The 24,191-nt window shown below is 29.7% G+C and overlaps 1 protein-coding gene across 3 annotated transcripts in view; it reads left to right on the top strand.

Annotated features, from left to right (window-relative positions):
* Positions 1-2,358: 2,358 nt before the first annotated feature.
* The window catches only part of pcx (pecanex), a 192,970-nt gene continuing 171,137 nt past the window's right edge, over positions 2,359-24,191 (top strand). For all 3 annotated transcript variants that reach the window (XM_075377880.1, XM_075377879.1, XM_075377878.1), the window contains exons 1-2: positions 2,359-3,164; positions 18,387-18,580. In XM_075377880.1, the coding sequence (XP_075233995.1) occupies positions 3,012-3,164; positions 18,387-18,580 (347 nt within the window). In that variant the 5' untranslated portion in view covers positions 2,359-3,011. The remainder of the gene's footprint in view (positions 3,165-18,386; positions 18,581-24,191) is intronic.

The following is a 24,191-nucleotide window of genomic DNA, read 5'->3' as shown; positions in this document are numbered from 1 at the left end:
TGACCCTTGTGTTGGATACTGTCATGTTCTATGCGTTATTCAGCAAGCACTGTCTGACTCAGTAATCGTATGTCCAGTAATTGCAGACATACAATTCTTTGTGTGTAATCTCAGCAGCCATAATATACATATCAGCTTCTACTGAGTTCCTAGGCAATTAACGATCAGATACTTGAAGAAATCTGGCAGACTTTTCATTTTGATTGGCTTTCCATTCTAACTATGTATGTTGTACAAAATATAAATTGAAAGCATGGGGCAGAATAAGGGGTTAGCATTAAACTATTTTTATTTTATTTTCACAAACTGGATATACATCTAATCCTAACATGATCTATATTTGTTTAATTTAGTATAGACTGGAATAAAATATTTATTTTTTTAATTATTATGTTGCATGCATTTATATACTCTAATAAAAATGGCAGAATTTCCCCACCAGTTGTAATGGAAATTCTTCTTTTCTTTTCAACCCTTCATTTTCTTAACAATCTGTTATTAATGAAAATCTTGAAATATATATATGATACAAACAGTTTAAAATGTAATAAATACAACTGGAGATGTGGGTTGGGTTTCCACGAAAACATTTTTTTTAAATATGAAATAAGGTAAGTGTCATCTTATTTAATGTATATTTCTGTATTTAGGTGGATCAATTTGGTTTATAATTTATAAATATATATATATATATATATTTGTGTGTACAGAGGGGTCCAAAAAAATGTACTCACTGTTTGCTAGTCCATATCAAAATTTGACTTCATGTGACAATTTTTGGCACTGAGAGGGTTATGGTATGTGTTCAAAATTGATCACCAGCAGCTTCTGTACAATATCCATGGCATGGAACTACAACTGTTCGTGTATTTGGTGTAATGGCAGCACATGACTTCAATTTTTTCACATAGCTCATCAATTGTTGCTGGTGTTTGTCACTACACGTAATTCTTGATGGTCCCCCAGAGGTGTCAAATCAGGAGACCAAGGTGGATACTCAACAGCACTTCTTCAACCCACCCATCCATCCAGGTAGAGTTTTATCAAGGTACAACTTGACATCTCGATGGTAGTGAGGCGGAGCTCCGTCTTGTTGCACATAAAAAGTTCATTACCACACAGGTTTTGGATGGCAGGCAAAATCCTTGTCTGAAACATATCAAAATATGCTTCACCAGTTATGATACCCTTGAAGAAGAAGGGACCAATCAAATCATGCACTGATAGACCACACCACACAGCAACCCCCAGTAGATTCACTGCCCTGTCCACATGTGCATGAGGATTTTCAAGGCGATTTATATCACTGCCACTGCCGTTGTATCTCGTGATTGTTCTTGTTCTTCAGCACAGCCTTGTGTTCAACAAACGATAAGAGAACCTAAGCCATTGTTGCTACTCGACTGTCTTCTGCTGCACTGACTTGTTCCACCACCAACCTGCGCGTGCGTAGCATAAATTGCTAAGCCTATTCAAGAACATTGCACCATACTGAAACAATCATAAGTGTTTTAAATTCTGTTCCTAAATGTCTTGTCTTCAGTCATTTGACTGGTTTGATGCAGCTCTCCAAGATTCCCTATCTAGTGCTAGTCGTTTCATTTCAGTATACCCTCTACATCCTACATCCCTAACAATTGTTTTACATATTCCAAACGTGGCCTGCCAACACAATTTTTTCCTTCTACCGGAAGGGCAATTTCCTAAACATAACTTTTAAAATAATATTTTTATGAAATAAACAATCAAATTGCATTACCAGAAACCGAAGAAAACAGGGTACTTTTCTATTGTAATTTCTTGAGGGTTTCTTCTAATAAAATGAATTTAGCCAAGGATAAAGGCTAACAGAGTAGAGCAAGGTTTAATAAAAATCCAAAGTATAAAATTCTCTTTTCTTTCATGCCGAAGTGTTGAAAGCCTATAAAATGGTAACAAAGTATATCCTTTAATTTTCTTACTAAAAATGACTTAATTTTAAATTTATGTAGTTCTAGCCATCTCATGGAAAGCTATGTTATTGTTGAATTCATCGTAATTTGTTGTTTGATTATCATTGTGGTAATTTTCGTTGTGTTTTTTATACACTTAAAATCGCCCTGCTTACTGATTGTAATTTAAAATTCGCGCGATGTCTGACGATTTAATTAGATATTTATTATCCTTACTAAAACCTGTAATTAGCAATATTATTCTGTTATTGAAATGAACCATTAATTAAATTTATATTCAATTTTCTGAACCGAATTAAAAAAATATTGGCTAATTATATATTAGGTTAGCTCATTGGTATTTTTCATGTAGGTTATGTTGTCATATCACATCATTGCCTTGTAGTTGGTCGCTGATACGCAGTAAAGGCCTGTGATGCAGTGAAAAGCGAAAGTGACTTTTGACTATTTAATTTCTTGGGTTTTTGTTCTATGTTTTGAGAAATACATAGCCACTGTCATTCTCCGTTTGTATGTTTTTAAAAGGGTTTAAAATACAATTAGAAAAACAAATCTGGATCCTATTACTTTTTTGTGGTTTTGACGATAAAGGAGTGAGTTGAATGAGTAATAAAACTTTTTTTATTTATATTTTTTCTGTCAAGATTTTTAAATTCATAACCAGTATTTGTTGTTAAAGGGAAATTCACTATTACCAATGAATAAAATCGAATGAGAGTATGAATCATGTCTGTTGGTGAATGAATCATTGGAATATTAATACATTTCTAAACAAGATGTGAATATCTTTCCAGTCGGTAATAACAGCGTAAGCTACATTTATATTATTTGTGCTTACGATTAAATAAATCTGTGTTCCGAAGAAATTATTTTTCAATAACAATGTTTACAGTACAGCTTTTGGTGATCAAGTAAGCAGAGATGAACAGAAGAACCTGTCGTGATGTCAAAACATCGGATTGATTGGTGCCTGTGAAGGCATCGTGGGTTATTTATTCCCAGTATTCAAGAATGATGGATCAGTGTATTTAACTAGAAATTAAATGAGAACCCACAAAAATGGGCTCTCAAACTTTGGAAATATTGCGTCAAGGTGTTTGGGCATCTCTTACTGGGGGATGGTATTATGACCCACACCAGGATATGTTCCATAATACATTCCACCTTTACCTTTGGCTCTTCCTTCTATGCCTGCCATTTACGCTTTACTTGGTAAGTTATTTCTACATTGTAATATTTTTTTTATTTTAGAATTTACTTATTAATTTTCAAGTTTTTATAAAATTCTTTTTTCTAGAATGAGGTCAAAGTACTACGGACTTTTTTTACCCTTAAAATTCTACTTGAGCCATTTATTTATGACGATGAATTTTATTTAATTAAAATCTAATAGCATTGTATTTGATGATTTCATTTGATACACTTTTCGTCGTCGAGATTTTTATTGCATTATTGTGTTTATCACAAGTGAGAGTTATCGTTTGCAGAAGTAAATAATCGGCCACTTAATTTTTAATCGTTTTCTTAAGAAACAAGATTCGACTAAAAGTAGCCTTCCGCATGATTATTACTAAAGATGTTCATGTATTTAATGTAGAGATCAACAGATAAATAGAAAATCGTTAGTGTGCTTGTTTTGGCATGTATAATCTTCAACTTTGGAAATAGTTATTTTGCTACTGCAAACAGTATTTTGCTTTTGCAAGTTACGCTTAAAGTAATGTTTATAAAGTGGTATTGCATCTTGACATTTAAGCATTTGTACTGATTTCATAATTTTCACCAAATTTAGATCCTGAACTTAGTCTTTTAGTTTCTTATCTTAGCTAAAAGGATATAAATAAAATACTTTTACATCTTTTGGGTAATCAAATATACCTTTCTCCTTTCCTGCTTCCTTTTTTTATTTTTTATTTGTTAATTACTGTGGGGAATAGTTTATAATTAGGTGCAAGTTAAAATTTACATAAGTCAAATGTTTTATTTACAAAGTTATGTATTCATTAACATTCATGTTAAGTGGGAGCAAATTTCACCTAAAACATACAACTGTTAACAAATCAAATTTTATTTTAATATACTCCAATAAAATCTTTTGTCAGTGTTAATAAATTATAAAGTTAGGTGATCAAGATTAGCTATTAACATAAAAACATTCTGTAAGTTTGCCAGAACTAGTTGTTAAGTATATTTTTTCCCATTTGGAACTATTGAATGTGACATAAGAGATGTTAATCTGGATGTGGTTTCTTCATACCCATTAATTTATCCAAGCCATTTATTTCCTCAGTTTTTTTATTATGATAAAACTTTTGAAAATTTTGCTATCCATGCATGTCTATTAACCAATAACTTCAAATACATCTCTATTTATTGACTGTTTTTGCTGAGTTGCACCATCTTATTCGCTCATGTTTGTTACAAATCCATAATACTTTCTCTGAACCTCTTTATTTTCACACTCTCATAACTGTTTAGCTATTTTATTAATAATAAAGGCAAGTATGAAATGGCTTATTTACTGAAGATGAAGAATTTTATTTAATTAAAATCTAATAGCATTGTATTTCATGATTTCTTTTGATATATTTTCCGTCATCAAGATTTTTATTTATTATAATTGTGTCGATCACAAGTGAGAGTTTTTGTTAGATTATTAGTAAATCTCCCTGGTAATTATATATGTTGTGGATTCACCTCTGAGTTTTGGTGAAAATTTTAAATATATAGTCTTTAGAACCTAAGTTATTCGTTAAAATGGAGATTATTTGTTGGAAACGCTGTTCATGCAAGTTCCGTCTTGTTTGTAAGTTACACAGAATTCTCACCAAGTATTTTATAATTCAGCCCTGTTCAAGTGTATACATTATTTTCAAACTAAATCATTTGGTTTCAGCGAAATTAAGTTAAAGTGCGATTAGATTAAGTTTTACTTAAAACTAAATTAAGTTAGGTTAAGATTAAGGTGTTGGTTTTGGTTAATGTGCAGTATTCATTATTTATAGAGTAAATAACTTAATGCAAATAAAATTTGATTGTGTTTGGTTAGGTTTAGATTAGGGGCAACTAAAGATTCTGTGTATTGAACTCATACGATATCAGCAAACATAACCAAATGCTTACTTCATCCCTACTGTCTTCTTATTAACCTTGAATGTTAAATTGGCTGATTGTTAGGCTGAATCCATAGTTGTATACAATAACAAATTATTTAATCAGAAAATAATGTATATTATACTTGTAGAGTGCTGAAGTGCAAATTTTTGTTGAGGAAAGTGTGTAACCTAAAAGGGACTCAATTTGGGTGAAAGTTGTTTCCAACAAATAATTTCAATTATAATGAATAACTTAGGTTCTAAATAATGTATATTAAAAATTTTATCAAAATCAAGTTCATAATTGTTTATAATTACCATCTCACCTAATTTTACATTCATTTATAATATATAGTTATAAAATGTAGTGTTAGATCATACATCTATTAAGTTTTTTGCAAATATAGTAAAGAAATTATTTATAAAATTAAAAATATTAACTTTAATTTTTATATGCTACCATGGAATTTTTTATGGAATTACTTCAACACAAAAAGTTATCCATTATTATTTTGCTGTCTCCCGGTTAAGGCTAATTATAGAACATTTTTGTGTACTATATTGTCAGTTATGCTTTTTGCATTGATTATTTTACATTTGCTTTTTGCTTTAATGTAATTATACGTAATGTCATTTGTTCAGACTTTACATTATTTCTTTTAAATAGATTTATTGGTTTGTGATTAGCATACACCAATAAGGGAAAAACCAATATTCCTAAATTTTGTTCAGAAAACCCTGTTTATTGTCTTTTGAATATGAAGTTTTAATTTATCAACTTTGTTGGCAAGAATATCCCTTGGTACTATATTTCCAAAAGCTCATTTTTATGTTTTTTGGTTATTAATAATGATTGTGAACAATAGTGTTATACAATCAATTGTTGTTCACAGTCAAGCAGATATGTTAATGCACAGTTGTAGTAGTGTAGTAGTAAATCAACTATTGTAAAAGTGACTGTATTGATTCTTAGTAGATATTACACATGAAACAATTTTATAATGACACATTAATGATTAAGGATTAAATAAAAAAGTACTGTGCTACTCTGTCAAAATCTAGCACCAAATACACATTTTGTTTATTAAACAATCTTGAATAATTAAACTAAATTGATAAGAGTAAATATAAAATAAAAAATTTTTAATTAATAAATAAATGAAAATAAAGTTGTATGAAAAAAAACATTAAAAAAACAAGTCACCTTGTATTTATTGAATAAAATCAAATCTGAAAATTGAAAAGTAATTTAAGATTAGTAAAAGACAAACCAATAACATGCAGTGCACTTATCTACTCTCTACATCTGGACTTTCCGCCACATTTGTTTAATTTACTTTATATTGGGTGAAGAACAGGAAAATTCCAATTTTGAAGTTGGGCTCACTGGTTGCTGTAGGAATCAAGATCGGATTCTCTCACCGTTGTGTTTTTAAAGATTTTAATTGTAGTATATGAAATGGCTGATGAAGTATTCATCAGCTTTTAGTTTTTGATACCTAATGATCTTTCAAGATCCTCAGATTTGTTGGGCACACACAATCTGCCTTAGAGGGGGATTATTTTTAAGAAAGAATTCTTAATCCTCAGTGACTAGAGAGCTAAAAGGTTAGAATTATAGAGGAAAATGGTGGTATTCCACAGAACTACTTGTACAAAATATAAGAAACAACATAGATCAACAGTGTATAGAAAGTAATGGTAGATTTCTAAAGTCTTTGTTTTCAAAAAAAAATTGAATATCCAGTTTCATTATCCAAGACAGTGTATTTTAAAATAATATTAATAAATAAATGTAAGAGTATAAAAAGAGATACTTTCTTGTACAGTTACTACTTTCTTGCATCTCACTATTTATGAAGTAGGAATGAAGATTCAAAGAATGAATCACAAGGTAGACGTATAGAGAATCTTTTAATATGAAATTTCCAAACTCACTAATTTTAACAAGTATAGCATATTAAACAAACCTTACATAATTAAATATATTATTCAACATATGCTATTCCTAACCCATCTTAAGACAAATGCCATTTACAGGACTGCCTTCAGTTGTTCCACTGACGAAGTAGCTGGATAATTGGTTTTCAAAAGGTTCTTTTGAAGAACAATTTTAATAAAAATTGAAAGCGAATCGTTTGTAATTAACAATAAACTCAACCATCACAAAAACATCTCTGTATTGTAACAAAAATTATAAATATTTAAGTTTTGATAACCATGTCGCTAAATGTTTTAAAGATTGAAAACTTTCTTAAAATTGACTACCTGTCAAGTTTTTATTGGTAAGAGTTATAAAAACTTTTACCCGCATTTGAACTAGCTTGTGCTTTATGTTAAATTTCTTAATCAACTGAGAGTGCTAAGTATTGTAGTGTCATAGATGAATGGCTCTGCCTAGTTTTAGTTTGCTTTAGAAAGATGTGTGTTTTTACCATGTGTTCAAAATGCATGTGTGATTTAAATTATGTTCATTTTAAATGTTTTAAAGTTTTTTTTGTTTTTTTACATTTTCTTACATTCTGCGTTGTTGAAGTATGTCAAGTTTGTGCTGTGTGTTATTTATATGTGTATGAAAGAAAAAATGAATTTTATAGTTACTGCTCACAGTAAAACAATTTAAGTTAATTATATTGATCTACAATTTAGGCTTCAGTTTCACACAACGATTTTTTTTTGTCTTCAGTCATTTGACTGGTTTGATGCAGCTCTCCAAGATTCCCTATCTAGTGCTAGTCTTTTCATTTCAGTATACCTTCTACATCCTACATCCCTAACAATTTGTTTTACATATTCCAAACGTGGCCTGCCTACACAATTTTTCCCTTCTACCTGTCCTTCCAATATTAAAGCGACTATTCCAGGATGCCTTAGTATGTGGCCTATAAGTCTGTCTCTTCTTTTAACTATATTTTTCCAAATGCTTCTTTCTTCATCTATTTGCCGCAATACCTCTTCATTTGTCACTTAATCCACCCATCGGATTTTTAACATTCTCCTATAGCACCACATTTCAAAAGCTTCTAATCTTTTCTTCTCAGATACTCCGATTGTCCAAGTTTCACTTCCATATAAAGCTACGCTCCAAACATATACCTTCAAAAATGCTATAAACAGGAAGTGCAAACTGGCGAAAGAAGAGTGGATTAAAGAAAAGTGTTCAGAAGTGGAAAAAGAAATGAACATTGGTAAAATAGACGGGGCATACAGGAAAGTTAAGGAAAATTTTGGGGTACATAAATTAAAATCTAATAATGTGTTAAACAAAGATGGTACACCAATATATAATACGAAAGGTAAAGTCGATAGATGGGTGGAATATATTGAAGAGTTATACGGAGGAAATGAATTAGAAAATGGTGTTATAGAGGAAGTTGAGGAGGATGAAATGGGAGAATCAATACTGAGATCTGAATTTAAGAGAGCATTAAAAGATTTAAATGGCAGAAAGGCTCCTGGAATAGACGGAATACCTGTAGAATTACTGCGCAGTGCAGGTGAGGAAGCGATTGATAGATTATACAAACTGGTGTGTCATATTTATGAAAAAGGGGAATTTCCGTCAGACTTCAAAAAAAGTGTTATAGTAATGATACCAAAGAAAGCAGGGGCAGATAAATGTGAAGAATACAGAACAATTAGTTTTTAGTCATGCATCAAAAATCTTAACTAGAATTCTATACAGAAGAATTGAGAGGAGAGTGGAGGAAGTGTTAGGAGAAGACCAATTTGGTTTCAGGAAAAGTATAGGGACAAGGGAAGCAATTTTAGGCCTCAGATTAGTAGTAGAAGGAAGATTAAAGAAAAACAAACCAACATACTTGGCGTTTATAGACCTAGAAAAGGCATTCGATAACGTAGACTGGAATAAAATGTTCAGCATTTTAAAAAAATTAGGGTTCAAATACAGAGGTAGAAGAACAATTGCTAACATGTACAGGAACCAAACAGCAACAGTAGCAATTGAAGAACATAAGAAAGAAGCCGTAATAAGAAAGAAGGGAGTCTGACAAGGATGTTCCCTATCTCCATTACTCTTTAATCTCTACATGGAACTAGCAGTTAATGATGTTAAAGAACAATTTAGATTCGGAGTAACAGTACAAGGTGAAAAGATAACGATGCTACGATTTGCTGATGATATAGTAATTCTAGCCGAGAGTAAAAAGGATTTAGAAGAAACAATGAACGGCATAGATGAAGTCCTACGCAAGAACTATCGCATGAAAATAAACAAGAACAAAACAAAAGTAATGAAATGAAGTAGAAATAACAAAGATAGACCACTGAATGTGAAAATAGGAGGAGAAAAGATTGTGGAGGTAGAAGAATTTTGTTATTTGGCAGGTTGAATTACTAAAGATGGACGAAGCAGGAGAGATATAAAATGCCGAATAGCACAAGCTAAACGAGCCTTCAGTAAGAAATATAATTTGTTTACATCAAAAATTAATTTAAATGTCAGGAAAAGATTTTTGAAAGTGTATGTTTGGAGTGTCGCTTTATATGGAAGTGAAACTTGAACAATCCGAGTACCTGAGAAGAAAAGTTAGCTAGAAGCTTTTGAAATGTGGTGTTATAGGAGAATGTTAAAAATCAGATGGGTGGATAAAGTGACAAATGAAGAGGTGTTGTGGTAAATAGATGAAGAAAGAAGCATTTGGAAAAATATAGCTAAAAGAAGAGACAGATTTATAGGCCACATATTAAGGCATCCTGGAATAGTCACTTTAGTATTGGAGGGACAGGTAGAAGGAAAAATTTGTGTAGGCAGGCAATGCTTGGAGTATGTAAAACAAATTTTTAGGGATGTAGAATGTAGGGGGTATACCGAAGTGAAATGACTAGCACTAGATAGGGAATCTTGGAGAGCTGTATCAAACCAGTCAAATGACTGAAGACAAAAAAAAGTAATGTATTTTATTTGATTTATAAGAGTACCTTTTAATTTGTTATTTAAGTAGTTAAATTTATAATAATTTTGTTCCACATGGTGTCTTGTATATGTGTATGCATGTGTGTGTGTGTATATATGTATACTTTTATTATTACCTTTTATGTTTTATGACTGCATAGGATCGATCACTTTAGTCAGTCCATTATCCAAGTCTCTTTGATGGGACTGTTTGGGCCTTGCAATCCTCCCAGTACTTTTTCACACATTACGATTTTTGTCCCTTTCTAGTGTTGAAAATGTTCATGTTGTGAGTTTTTTCTTGCAAGTATGAAATGAGTTTTTGTTCTTGATTTTCTTGTTTAATTTTTTCTTATGTGAGTTTTTGTTCTTAATTTTCTTGTTTAATTTTTTCTTATGTGCGGTGTCTTCTGGTGTAATGCCAATTTCCTTCAGATCCTCTTATTTCTCTGATCCATTTGCATCTATATATATATATATATATATATATATATATATATATATATATGTGGATGCAAATAGTAGAAGGTTAGATTGATATGCATGTGTGTATACATCAAGTTCCACGTAAAGTTAAAATAAATCTATTTAATATCTAAACCATTGGATTCTGCAACATTATTTTAGACTAATTAATTTATTAGCCGGTGCCTTAAATTAGAAAAAAGTGAGTTTATGAATTTGTTGTTTTTGTCTTGGTTTTTTCTGAAATTTTGAAGTCTTTATATATCAGCAAAATATTTTGTTGTGTGTCATCATTTAGCGACTGCACAATAAATGGGGTAAGTACCAGGGTCATTTTGTGAATGTTGAATATTGCGGAAACTGCTGTTATTGTTTAAACGTTTAGCGTTCAGAATTATACTATACAAACTAATTCTTCTTTATTATTACCTTTTTTAATTTTAATTTCTAATAATTTTATTTTATGTTCAATTTCAAGCGGTATTAGGGTACAATTGATTTCTCGGGTCTCCAGAATTTATACAGGATCAATCAAAAAGGACTGACATACATTTCTTTGTGGTATAATTATAGTAAGGTAAATAAATGAACTGAAAGAGAAAACTGCAACACAGTTAACAATATTGATATTTTTCAAATCGGACAGTTTTGTGTATGGTCTCCAAAAATGCATCAGTGTGAAAGGAGGACATTTATAATAAATAATTTTAAAATTATAAATAACAAAATGTTGCAGATTTGCTCTTTCATATTATTTTATATAATATGTCTTAAAATAAAAAATCATTACATTTTGAATCGTGTTAGTTCTTCTTGACTTAACCTGTAAAAAGCCAAATGCTAATTGCAGATTTTCTTTTGGTTTTTTTTCTAAATGTCCCTAATTACAATTATTATGTTCATAGTTTAATTTTTAGATAACTGAGGTTAGTTTTATCATTAGCATGTTGAGGAGTGAAGCTGATTTCATTAATATAGCCACATTAACATTTAAGTTATTTTTGTGAAATATTTTGAAAAAAAAAGATTTTGTAAAAAATAAAACTAGCAAAGTTATTGGTCATATGCTGCTTCTTGAATAAATGCATTGTAAAAAGAATTGGAATTTCATACAGGCTATTTTTTGTAGAAATCAAAGACTGTTGTAACTATACTAGGCGAATTCCAAAATATTTTCTGTTTACATTTTTAAAGTAATTTTTAAGTAAAGGAACTATTGTGATCATGAAAAATTTCAGATTTTAATTGAAATATCCATTTTGACCATCCTGGAATCCATTTTGACTAGTTATGACTTTACAAACGTAATGGCGTGAACATATGTATCTTGTATAACTCAAAAACAATTAGTCATAGGATGTTGAAATTTGGATTTAGGACTGTTGTAACATCTAGTTGTACACTTCCCCTTTTGATTGCAATCGACTGGACCAAAAGTGTCCATAAAAGCCCAAAATCCACATTTTTTGGATTTTGGGCTTTTTCTTAACTGAAGCAATAAGCCCTCATTGAGAGTTTTTCAATGATATATTGTAATTGGTACTTATTTTCATCGGTTCCAGAGTTATAGCCAAATAAAATTTTAATTAATGAAATATTTGGATCTTACAAGGGGCAGGCACATTGGTTAGAATCAGACTTTATCACCTTTTTAACTTTTTTTTTTTTTTTTACCTCCGATTGTAAAAAAAAATTACAATAAATAATAATTCAATAATAAGAAAAAAAATCAGAAATTATTAATGAAATAAAATTTTATGTACTTTTCATTTAAAAAAAAAATGTGTACATGTAATTTAATAGAAGTCATGTGTCCACATCAGATTTTTATTGCATATGGGTGGGAAAAATTCAATTTTTCCAGTAACAAAGTTTTGTCGTTTTATTTTAAGTCTATAAATATTTTATTCAAATTTGTATATTGTAATAGATTGCATAGATCATCAAATTAAATTCATAATACCTTACATCAGTATGGATATGTTACTTCATTGATAAAAAATTTGTAATTGCCTGGACAAATAAAGGGAAACTGTCATAAACTCTCACCAGAACAGTATAACGAATTACTTAATTAATTTAAAAAAAAATTAAAATCAGTTAATATCCAGATTAATAAATTATATGAAATAATTGTAAAGCAAATACATGAAGTTACTAAGTAAATAAAAGAAGAAAAAAATTAAAAGGTTTTAATGGAATTAATTGACCACATAAACAAAAACAATATGTATATCTATTTTTTCTGCAAAAATAGAACATTCATTAGTGTGAATGAGTGTTCTGAATTTAGCAAATACTGATAAACACAATAGATATTTACAAGTACCAGATAATGATTTGAACAACATGTTTTTGTGTATAAAAATTCACTCTACTTTTTTAAGACGTTGCAAAAGATGATCTGTTTCAGATAGGAATACTCATATGTGTAATAAATATTTAATAATGATGACCAGATTACGTTTTATTAAATGCTTCAAAGCAGAGCAATATAGTTTGATCTTTTTTTGCAGACAAATCGAGTTAATAATCCTGCTGTGTTGTTTATCTCTAGCCAGACATCCATTAATTTCAAATTACGGGTGACAGTAACTGGCATTATCATTAATGGGAATGCTATCTGTCATTAACAGTACATCTACCTGAGATGGTAGAGAATGGTTTTTAATCCATTTTTTAAGTTAGAGAGCAATCCATCCGGTGTATAATCTAATGAACTATGTAAAATTTTCCCACCCTTTTAAATAATTGCCTTTGAATATAGATAAAATATGGTATCATATTAATTTTGTTCTGATTTATTTTTTAATTTTCGGGGATCTAACATTTTTTTCTTAAATAAAGATAATTGGCTAGTATTTTTAAAAAAACATGTTTGTAATTATGATTTCATTATTTTATTTTGTTTTGTTGGTTAATCGGCATTTTTTATCTGGACTTTGTGATGACATCATCAGTGCGTAATCAAATACATAAATCTAATTACAATATAAATTGAGATAATTTATCGTATGAGTATGTGTTTTATTGCATAGATCTTCACTTTTTCATTGTGTTTGTGTTCTAAATTAATTAAAAAATGTTTTTCTTATTTGTTTTAAGTTTACGTTTATTATAATATAAAAAAATTATATAACTAACAAAATTATTTTATTGCTTTTTTATTGTTTATGTTATGATAAAAGAGATTGTTATAGACTGTTCTGAATTGCGTTTGTTAATGGGCTAGAATGGAAATGAATTTTTAATTATATAGATTTTACTTGTGGAAGAAGTCAAGTTTTTCTTCATTCTTTTAATATAGCTTTTCTTGATCGTGTGGCTCTGAAAAGCATTTCAAACTAGATATGGCAATCTAAACTTTTACCGGTATACAAATTCAGGTCCTTCATTTAGTCTGTCAGTGATTGTATAAATAACATTAATAACATTCAATAGTCTATAATCTAATCAAATAAAAAGAGTAATGTACTTTTTTATTCAGTAACTGCATATATTATGTTGTTAAATGATTTGTCGATTGCTATATCTACATTATAAGTAGTTTGACATTGTGAGATATAATTCACTCCCTATAATGGTATGGCTGTTTTTAGATACATTAAAAAATACCTCCATGCCAGACTTTTAGGGAAAGTGAGGAGTTAAATAATTTCCCGTCAGCATTTTCACTGAAAGAATATACTCTTCACATCAGCATGTGAAATATCATTGAAATTTAGGTAATATTCAGTAATGAGTATATTTTTGTATTGTTTACCTCTGGGAATGGCCAATTAAATGTCTCTTTTATCTCAAAGACTGGTACATTTGTTATATTCATAATAAAGATTGGAAACTGTGACTTCTAACTTTTTGATATATTAAATGTCCCGATAGTTTTTAACTTTCTCTCATAAAATGCTAGATGCTATGTGGTGTCTGACATTTATTGTTATTAATTAATAAATGATAATAGATTATCATACTTGAATAAATAATGTTGACTAGTTCAGTTGAGTTGGTTGATCGCATATCATAAGGATTTCAGTATTTGCTCTTATTTACAATAGCTACCGACTGGAATATTTTTCTATTGTAAATGTGTGGAGATCTTTGTTTAGAGTTTTATTTATTGTAGTTTCACAATTTTTTCACCAGTTCTTGGAGCTGTCCATTATCAAGTGTTTATATATTGGTTTTATTGGCTATCTGTTTACATTATTTACTCTTGAATTACTTAACTCTTATTGAATATTTTTTCATAAAAAGTAGTTAAAACTATTGTTTAGTGTGTTTTATTTATTTATGTTTTATATAATGAATATTTATAACATTAAATAGGTGTCTAACATTAAATAACAACCTTAGTTTTATTTAGTTTACTCATTTTAATATAAAACACAATAGTTTAATATTAATTTCAGTTTTAATGTTATCAGTTTTCCCTTGATTTTTACAAGTTTGTGTTCTTAGTTAGTTAACAATGTGCACATTGTTAGTTTAACAATGTGCACATTGTTAAAAGTAAATCATTTTTGCATCGATAAAGACCTTCTGTAAATTTTTCATTATAGTCTTAAATATTACTGTCAACTTCTGTTGGGCATCTTTCTATCAGTTATAGTAAAAGAACTGCTCCTTGTTGTAACTTCAGTTTTGGAATTAAGAAGTAACCAAAACAGGTCTGGTAAATCGTGTGGAAAACTGAACACACAAAATCTTTGTCAGGCCAAAAATGCTTTGATATTTTTGTTTGTTGGACTGGCATGTTGACATGCAGGAAGTAACTGTCTGATGCCAGTTACTCGATCTACAGTGCAAGTCCTTCTCTATAACCATTTTCTAAGACCCAAACAAAAATTTCCTGACGGTTTATTGCTTAGGGATAAATTCATCATGGTGAATAATTCTTGTTATGCTATAGAGATATATGAATATTATTTCTTTGGTTTTAGAAAACATAATTTCTTGCTTTTTAGTGACTGTTGACATCCATTAATCGCTTTGATGTTTAGTTGTAGATTTTTACTGAAAACATCACGTTTCATCTTACGCCAAAATCAAATTCAACAATGTTTTATTTCTATGAAATTTTAAAAATACGTTCTGTACTGTAAATGGCCATATCTTTGATAAAAAAATGCAACACAAATCCTTTTTGTTGAATACTTAGAAGACGATTTGGACAAGAAGAAGGCTTTGTGTTGCATTATTTATTCTAAGATTATTTTTGTATAAATTCTTCTAGGATTTTATGGATTGTCTGAACACCAAAATCATCTACAATCAGTTTCAGTCTGAAAATGATATTGTGTCTCTCACTTTGACAATGATTTCCTCATTATGAACAGAAGTTGGATGTACTGACTTGACTTTAAAGGTTTTCTTACCACTTTTGAACTGTGGAACTTCTTCAGTAATCGTGCGTGAATAGAAGTTCTTCATCAAGTGGACATGTCTTTGCTATCTTTTTTTCTCAGGTTTAAAACAAAATTTTCTATTTTATTTATAACACTGCTGTGACGGTAGTTTCTCACTATCATATAACTAACTGCTATGTTTCCTGATATGCTTAATACAGTACAATGTGGCCAGCAACATTGCAGATTAAGAATATTCCTACAAATTGCTTTCTACATAGCATTTTGTCTCTGGTGATGTAATTTTAAAAAAAATTAATCTATATGTATGTGCAATTGAAGTTCTTACTAATTATATGATCGGATTATGAGTTTTGTCATCATATCTCTGTAAATCCCAGATCTAGAGAATTGAAAGATTTCTTTCATCAGGTAGATTTCTGCTCTATAGATTACATGATCACCATCAGTGAACTGAAACTATGATGAAAGTTTTCCTCAAGTATCACTGTAACTTTTTGAGTTTCTTTTAAAAGATAAAATTTTTTTTAAACAGTTGATTTTTATTATTTTGCTTTCATTCCTAGAATTGTGGGACATTTCCATTTTGTCTAATTTAAAATTACTGTCTAAATCATGTTATAAAGAGTCTGTGACAGCCAGTCTCCTTTTCTGACTTTGGTTTTGATAAAAAATAGTTAAGATATTTTATCCATTAACTTCATTATGGGTAGCTATCACAGTTTCTTGAGTTAATTTTCTGGTTTTAGGATCAGTTCTTGATTCTAAGAAACTAAATAAAGTTTTTCTGCCTGACCAAATCATATATGTTTTAAAAAATTCAATGTTGTTTTATGGTCTTAATTATAATTTTCATATTGAATGTTTTTCTGCGCAGATTCTACTTTTCCTAAATACTCCTTGATATTATCCTAAAGTTTCATCTAGAATTTTTTTGATCCTGTAAGGAGGATTTTTTATAAAATTTTTAAAGGGACTTGTAGAAGAGAAACTCCTCTATAATATAAAAATTGTCATCCTTCTTTATATAAGGGGTGAATTAAGGCGGTTTCCTATTTGTGGGAATGTTCCTCTCAGATTATTAAGAAGATAAATTATCATTTAATTTTGTTTTAGATAGTTTTAATAGCCCATGGTTATTAAATCTTATACTTAAGCTTTATTTTTTTTTTTTTTAGGGATTTATTGTTTCTTTGATTTCTTTTTTGGATGTAGATTCTGAATTTGGGATATGCTTGTTAATGGATTTAAAAGTTAATTTTTCTTAAGTTCCTCGCAGTTACAAAATAATTTGTTAAAATTCCAACATGGGTTTCTTTATTATTTAATCCTAATTTTCCATTTTTTTCCTGAAGCCTCAATTGGAGGTTGGTATCCTTTTAATTTTTATTTGAAAGTTTAGTAGAAATCTCTGGAATTATCTCTAAGAAAGCTCCTGTTATTTTTATAGATTTTTCAAATTCTCTTTTAGCTTTTCTGAACATTTTATAAGTTTCTCTCGGGTTTTTTTTGAGGATTTTCAATTCACTGATTTCATAGTTAATTTTTTATTTTGACTAAAATATGGTTTTCTGGGTAATATTTTAAATTAAATTTTCTAAATCAGACTGATTTCAAAATTTTATATTATTGACTTCATCTTGTAATATTTTTCTAGGATTCCTTTATTCAGTTTGATTTTGTCAATGCTTTATTGTGGATTTTGTTGTTATGCAGAAATCTTAATTTAATTTTAGTAAGATAATGACTGGAATTAAAGTTTTGTTTCTTTGGACTTTTACATTCATTATTTTTTCTTTTTTTAAAATTAATTTATTATGTTTTTGTAAATTATTAATTCTCTTTACATTAGTTTTACACTCCACCATTTTTAATGTTCGTTATCCATATGGTTGTGAGACTGGTAAATAAAAGTTAAAGTATTCAGGTGTTATAGAAACCTGAAAAAGAAATTAAATTTTAAAAGTCAGAATAGTTCACCTTCTTTTCTGTTTACCCTCCGGAAACATTTTAAGGTATTATTTCAGAGGATGAATGAGGATGATATGTATAAATTTAAATGAGATCTGTGGTTAATTGAAGCCCAACCACCAAAGAACACCTGTATTCATGATCTAGTATTCAAATCCGTATAAAAGTAACTGCCTGTACTAGGATTTGAACCTTAGAACTCTCGACTTTGAAATCAACTGATTTGCAATGACGAGTTCATCACTAGACCAACCCGGTTGGCAGAATAGTTGTAACTATGGTAACTAAAGTACACAGAACTTTACCAAGGAAAACTTCACAACTTATTAAATTTTTTTTCTTTACTTCACAACTTCACCCACATGGGAACTAGAGCTTCAAAATATGGCTTAAAATCTGCACTAGGATAACATAAATGTATCCTGCAAATTGAAAGCAATTGGTTTGCTGGTTTTTGCATGATGCGAGTACAAACAATCAAACAAACTTTCGACTATAAAGCCGAAAGTTTGTTAAATTAACAATCACATATATAAATATGTGATTGTTAATTTTTTGTTATGTATAGTTTATTTACATTTTATTCGTTTTATAACTAATTTATACTTTTTCCCTTTTACAGTATTTTCCATCAACAGTTTATGTATGGGGAGCTTATATTACTGCCGTCACAATTGTATTTACAACTGTTAAACTTGTTAATATGTCATTACATCATATGTATGATACGTCTGAATGTATTGTTGAAGAGGAAGAAGATGAAGGTCTTGACATTGAAAGGAGAAGAACGCAGCCAACTGGACGAAATTCATCAAGGTAACCATTATTATTTATTTTTTTAATAAATTTGTAAATTAGGGAGCATTTTATAATCTCCTGGACTTGCAAGATGTGGCAGTATTAATGAATAACTAATATGATAACAATTGACTAGTTTTAAGCTTTACATGATTTCTGTCAAAGCCTTTTGGTATTCCATCGATTGGTATGTTACAGCCATTCAGTGTAACAACCTTTAATTATTAAAACAGAAAGAAAAAACAAATATTGTGTAGTGTTAATTTTTTTAGTGTAATGCTAGACGTCTTAGAATTCAAACTTGCACAAGCACAAAAGTCAAACTGCATGTTAGAAAATGAGATAGTAACATTAGAAATGATAAAAAAATTCACGGTAATGTTTTGAACGATCTTTGAATAAAAGTACATGTGACTGTTGACACTTTCAAGATCTCAACTGAATGTATACACAATATCTTAATGAACGTTTACATAATATGAAAAATTTATCAATAAAATTGTAATCATGTGGCCATTTCCAAGTGTTGTTTAAAACTGTTTAAATGAATCTGAATGAACTTTTGCATCGGTTCAATGAAACACGGTTTTATCGGTTCATATTAGATACGAAAGAATAAGTCAAAACAATCTGCAGAAGTTACTGGAACTCTTCCAAGGATAAAAAAGTAGTTAAATTGACTGAAAAGGTTATGACTATGGCTATTGTTTTTTTTAATGCCTGCTGTGAATTATTAATCGATTATTTTAAAGAAGGAAAAACCATCACCAGAGAATTAAATAAATTATCATATTTTACAGATGCACTTTTTTACCCTTAAAGTAAGCTTTAAAAATGCGGTACATTTTATATATCGAAGATACAAATCGTTGTGCTTTTTTTTTTTTAAAGCCTAGCGCACTGATTTTTGTCTTCCAAGATCTTTGTTACACCCACTCCTTTTGATATTCCTAAAACTTTGTCGAGCCAGATAATACAATACATGATTTTCTCGTACAATATGGGCTGTCAGTAAGGGAATCCTGGTGAAGCGATGTTACCTGAAAAATCAGTTACCGAGTTGTGTTATGAATGTATGTATACTGTGTTTATTGTTAGTTAATCACGGAAAGTACTAACAGGCGATGTTTATATACCGTAATCTATAAGTTGGAGGTTTTGAAATACGCAAAGCAACATGTGAATAGAGATGCTGAAAGGCATTTTGGAACATGGCACGGCAAGAAGGATATTTTGAACAAACTGTGTAAAGAGAAGTGTGTAAAACATGGAATTTATTCCAAGCAACTGGAAGTAGAATGTGAAGTGTTGAAATGCGTTCATGAAAATCAACAAAACGGGATTGAGATTTCAACAAAAATGATTTGCACATGCGGTTAAAATAGCCTGTGAACGTAAGGTTCATGATTTCAAACAGGTAGCATCATGATGTTATCATTTCATGAAACATAATGTACGCATTATCATAATAACTTACTACGCATACAAAATCAGAGCCTGTCAGAAAATGTTGAAAAATATGAAAATAACATTTTTTTTCACAGATTTGTGATTCAACAACAAAAAAATGATTATTTTGAAATGGGACGTATAGTGATTATGGACAAAACACCACTCACGCTCAAGTTTAATGTGTCCTGAAATAGGCTTGTTGCTGAGAAAGTTGAAAAAAGCATTACAGTGAAAACAAGTGACGTGAAAAACACACTACACTTAAGTAATTGCAAGTTGTGCTGTTGGTACTAAGGTGCTACTGATTATAATGTTCAGGTGGAAGACCTAAGAAAAAGATACAAGCAGGTATGATTGTGCACATGCATGAAAAGGATTGGATGGATAAAAACGGCATGAAAGTATGGTTTGATAAAGTGCGGGGAAGGAGGAAAGGTGCACTATTAATGAAGAAAGCTTTTCTTGTACTTGATCAGTTTCGATTGCACTTGATATCCATCGAGCAAAAATTCCAACAGTGCGATACTGAATTGGCTGTTGCTCTTGGAGGACTAACATCTCAACCACAGTATGTTGCATTAAACAAACTTTTTAAAGTGTACATTAGAGAAGAGTGGAACGAATGGATGATTGGGATGGTGACAAAGGGGGCTCTGAAATGACCTACTATCACACAGGTGTGCGAGTAGATGAAGGTATCATGGTTATATGTGGACAAAAAAATTTTCATTAAGTCTACTTAAATGCGGTATCAGTAATGCTCTTGATGGAAATGAGAAACACATTTTTGTTTATGGATTTTGATGAAGAGGAAGAAACCAAAAATGTCAATGATAACAATGACATGAATGGGGGAAAAGATTCAGATGGCAGTGGCATGGAGTTTACAGGTTTCTGAAAGGTCAGCGCACCGTTCAAAAGATATTACAATATGTTTTTAAGTATTTTTATTTTTAAATTATTGTTATTCTTTTACTTTCAATTTTGTTTTTCCCTGAAAACTTATGTTAAATTTTGGGGTGCGTCCTGTACAAAGGAGCAGCTTATATACCGAAAATTATAGTAGTTGATCGATTGAATGATGAGATTGAGCTAAAGATTTATCCTTTTCTGATCATCTAGCCATTAAACTGGCTGCGTTAGTCTTAAAACGCTGTTACAAAATCATTTGACTCGTGTGTTATAATTGCTATGAGGGTTACAGATTTATTTATTATTTACAAAAATAGCTTATTATATTAGCAACATATCGATGTATTGAAACACATAATAAATTATGTTATACGGCACAAACAAAAAATAAGGTTGTTGTGGTCATAAATATGTCACTTTTACTTGAGGTCTAAAATATCTTTTCTGACAAAAGATATCGGTAAATATGAAACACATAATGATTCGTAATGAATAACAGTATACATTAAAAATTGTTTTTTTCAATCTGAATAGCCTTTTAAGTGGTGGGAATTTTTATAAAACGCAGTTTTCTGAATCTACTTTCACTTACTAACATATATGATTTATGACATGGGTTTTTTATCATATTTTGCCCAATTTTCAACCGATTTGCCTGAAAGTATTATTTTTAAAATCAGCAAACTATGTTTCATAAAGAAAAAACAAAAAAAAAATTTCGCTAATATAAAACGCGGTAGAAATGCGCAAAAACAATCCTGCAATTAAATTATCATAATTTCTGTACTGTTTCAATTTTTATTTTGTTACTGGCATAAAAAATATCCAATCGTAACGGGTTTTTTGTCAGAATCTGTTAAATCTCTTTAATATACTGTAATTTTTTGAAATTTTTTTCACAAGAAGGTAGCATAAGAATATGAAGGGAGGCAATCAGATACCAACATATTTTCGCGGAGCGCTAATCAATCGCGGATCATTGTGATGGGAAAGGGTTAAGATAGAAAAAAGTTTTTCATCGCGACAATGAACCAGCCTACTGGAGTAATTTCAGATGTAAAATTGTATGAATCGCTTTAAATTTACTGTATGTTCCATATGTAGCATGTATAACTTGCTGCTTCTAAGCGATACAGAAATGACTTTGATAGAGATTAGCATAAAAAAACTGTTGACATCATTTTCAACAGTATCATAAAGCTTAAATACAAGTGTGTTGGACTAAATAAGAACTATGTTGAGCTGTACGGAGACTAATTGTTTAAAAAAAGATTATATTTTTATTGATTTACAGAATATTACCAAAGCGTTTCATATACCATTTATGTTTACACTGTCTTTGAAATCTATTTTAGAAAAATTTTAGTTAAAAAAGAATCGATGTACTGCTCTTATTGTAGCTTTGCTGCTATCATTTTATGTTAGTATCTCCTGTTTATCAGGCTATTATGGGAAAGAGTCCAAAAACCTGCAGTAATATTAGAATTGTTGATGTACGGTGTTGTTTTTCTACAGTTAAGTGAATTGTTGAAAGTCAGTACTATTCTGATTGTGCTTTTAATGTTTAATATTCATTCTCTTTCTTCTGTCTGTCAATTTGTTGTGTTTTGTATTTTCGTTTTTCAAAACCACAGTTGTTTCATCGTTGGCCATTGCAGCCGCAGATATCATTGTGTCTTCCAGACAGTGCAGTGAACTGCAGCCTATGTTATTTAACTTGATTGATTTATGCGATTCAGTTTTTTGTATTTATTCCTTTGTACTCTTCTATTTACAGACGCTACCAGAATTTAAAGGATATTTCAGATGTAATGGAACTATCATATTGTAATTTTACAATCTTTTCTCAGACTCTTCCTTAGGCTTAAGCCTTAAAATTTGAACTTTTATCGCTTAGAATAGTATTCCAGAAAAATGAATTTTAAAAATGAAGTATTTCAGATGTGCTGTACAGAATAGAAGAAGACTAGCTATTGAATAATGTGAGTCCAGTGGAAATTGAGATAGTCTGGGGTGCCTCTTGACAATATGAGCAAGATTAGTATTGCCAAGTAAGCAAAAACTATTGGGTTTACAAACCTGGGATAGATATGATGTTAAGATCTAGGATATGTACATTTCTTATTAGGAAGAGGTTAATGATTTATGGTTATTTGTAGGTTATTTGTACCCCTGAAATCAGATAAACCAGGTTTCCTCCAGTTATGATGAAGGTGTTATTGATTTGAACTGCGAAATATGAGTAAGATTTGGAATGTTTTCTTACTCTGTTTAAAATTTTTTGCGGTATCTACTTAAATCCACTTACTACTTACAAATAAAAGTATGTAGTATATTTACCTAATTTTCAGTTAGGTGATATAATTATAGGAAAATTTTAAAAGACATGTTGTTTTATGTGTAATTTAATACCATTGCTTTATTTCTTTACGATTGTTTGTCTTATAACATTATAAAATGATTTCTGTCATTAAAATTGCGCAGGAAGTTTAAATTAATAATTTTATAATTTCTATTATTTCTATTGTTATTATTATGCTATTTTGACATCATGCAATTGTTTAACAGTTATTCATCATTAATTGTTTAAAATATAAGTTGATTATTGTTGTTGTGATGTGGTTTTTATTTTCACAATTTCCTTGTTGGCTGTTATTTATCATTATTCTTTTACTTTAACTAATTAATAGATTCTTTTTCCTTATGCTTTCATTTGTGTAAACTCTGAAACAATTACTTATTATTTTATTATGCAGTAGTTAATACTATTAACTATTATAATACTATTATTGCAGTAGTTAATACGATACTTTTAGTACTTAATGAAAAGCATATTACATACAGGTACACGCATTAAATGTATTGAACTTACCTCACACAAGTTGAAAGATATTTCTTTTGATGAATTTTGTTTTATTTTTGCTGTATGATTTATATAATTTTAATATAAATCAAATATCACTGATGATATTTTAATGTGATCATTAACCTATTAGAGAACATGCTTTTAGTTATTGTAACTTCTTCAACTTATTACATGATTTCTAGGACTTGCATAAAAAATTTAAATATCTGTTTACAATTTGTTAATTTAATGCTTTGCAGGATGTTAACTAAGAAAAATTTCATAAAAATAACTCTCCACTTGAATTAGTTTCTTTGTGGATTCCTGAAGTAGAAACTTGATATAAAAAAGAAAAGAGTCTTACAATATCTTTAAAAACATTCGACATTGGAAAACATGAATGGTTTCAAAAAATTATAT

The sequence above is a fragment of the Lycorma delicatula genome, chromosome 10 (assembly GCF_047948215.1).
Source record: "Lycorma delicatula isolate Av1 chromosome 10, ASM4794821v1, whole genome shotgun sequence".
In the NCBI taxonomy this organism is placed as follows: domain Eukaryota; kingdom Metazoa; phylum Arthropoda; class Insecta; order Hemiptera; family Fulgoridae; genus Lycorma; species Lycorma delicatula.
This window is presented reverse-complemented; position numbering and strand designations above follow the sequence as displayed.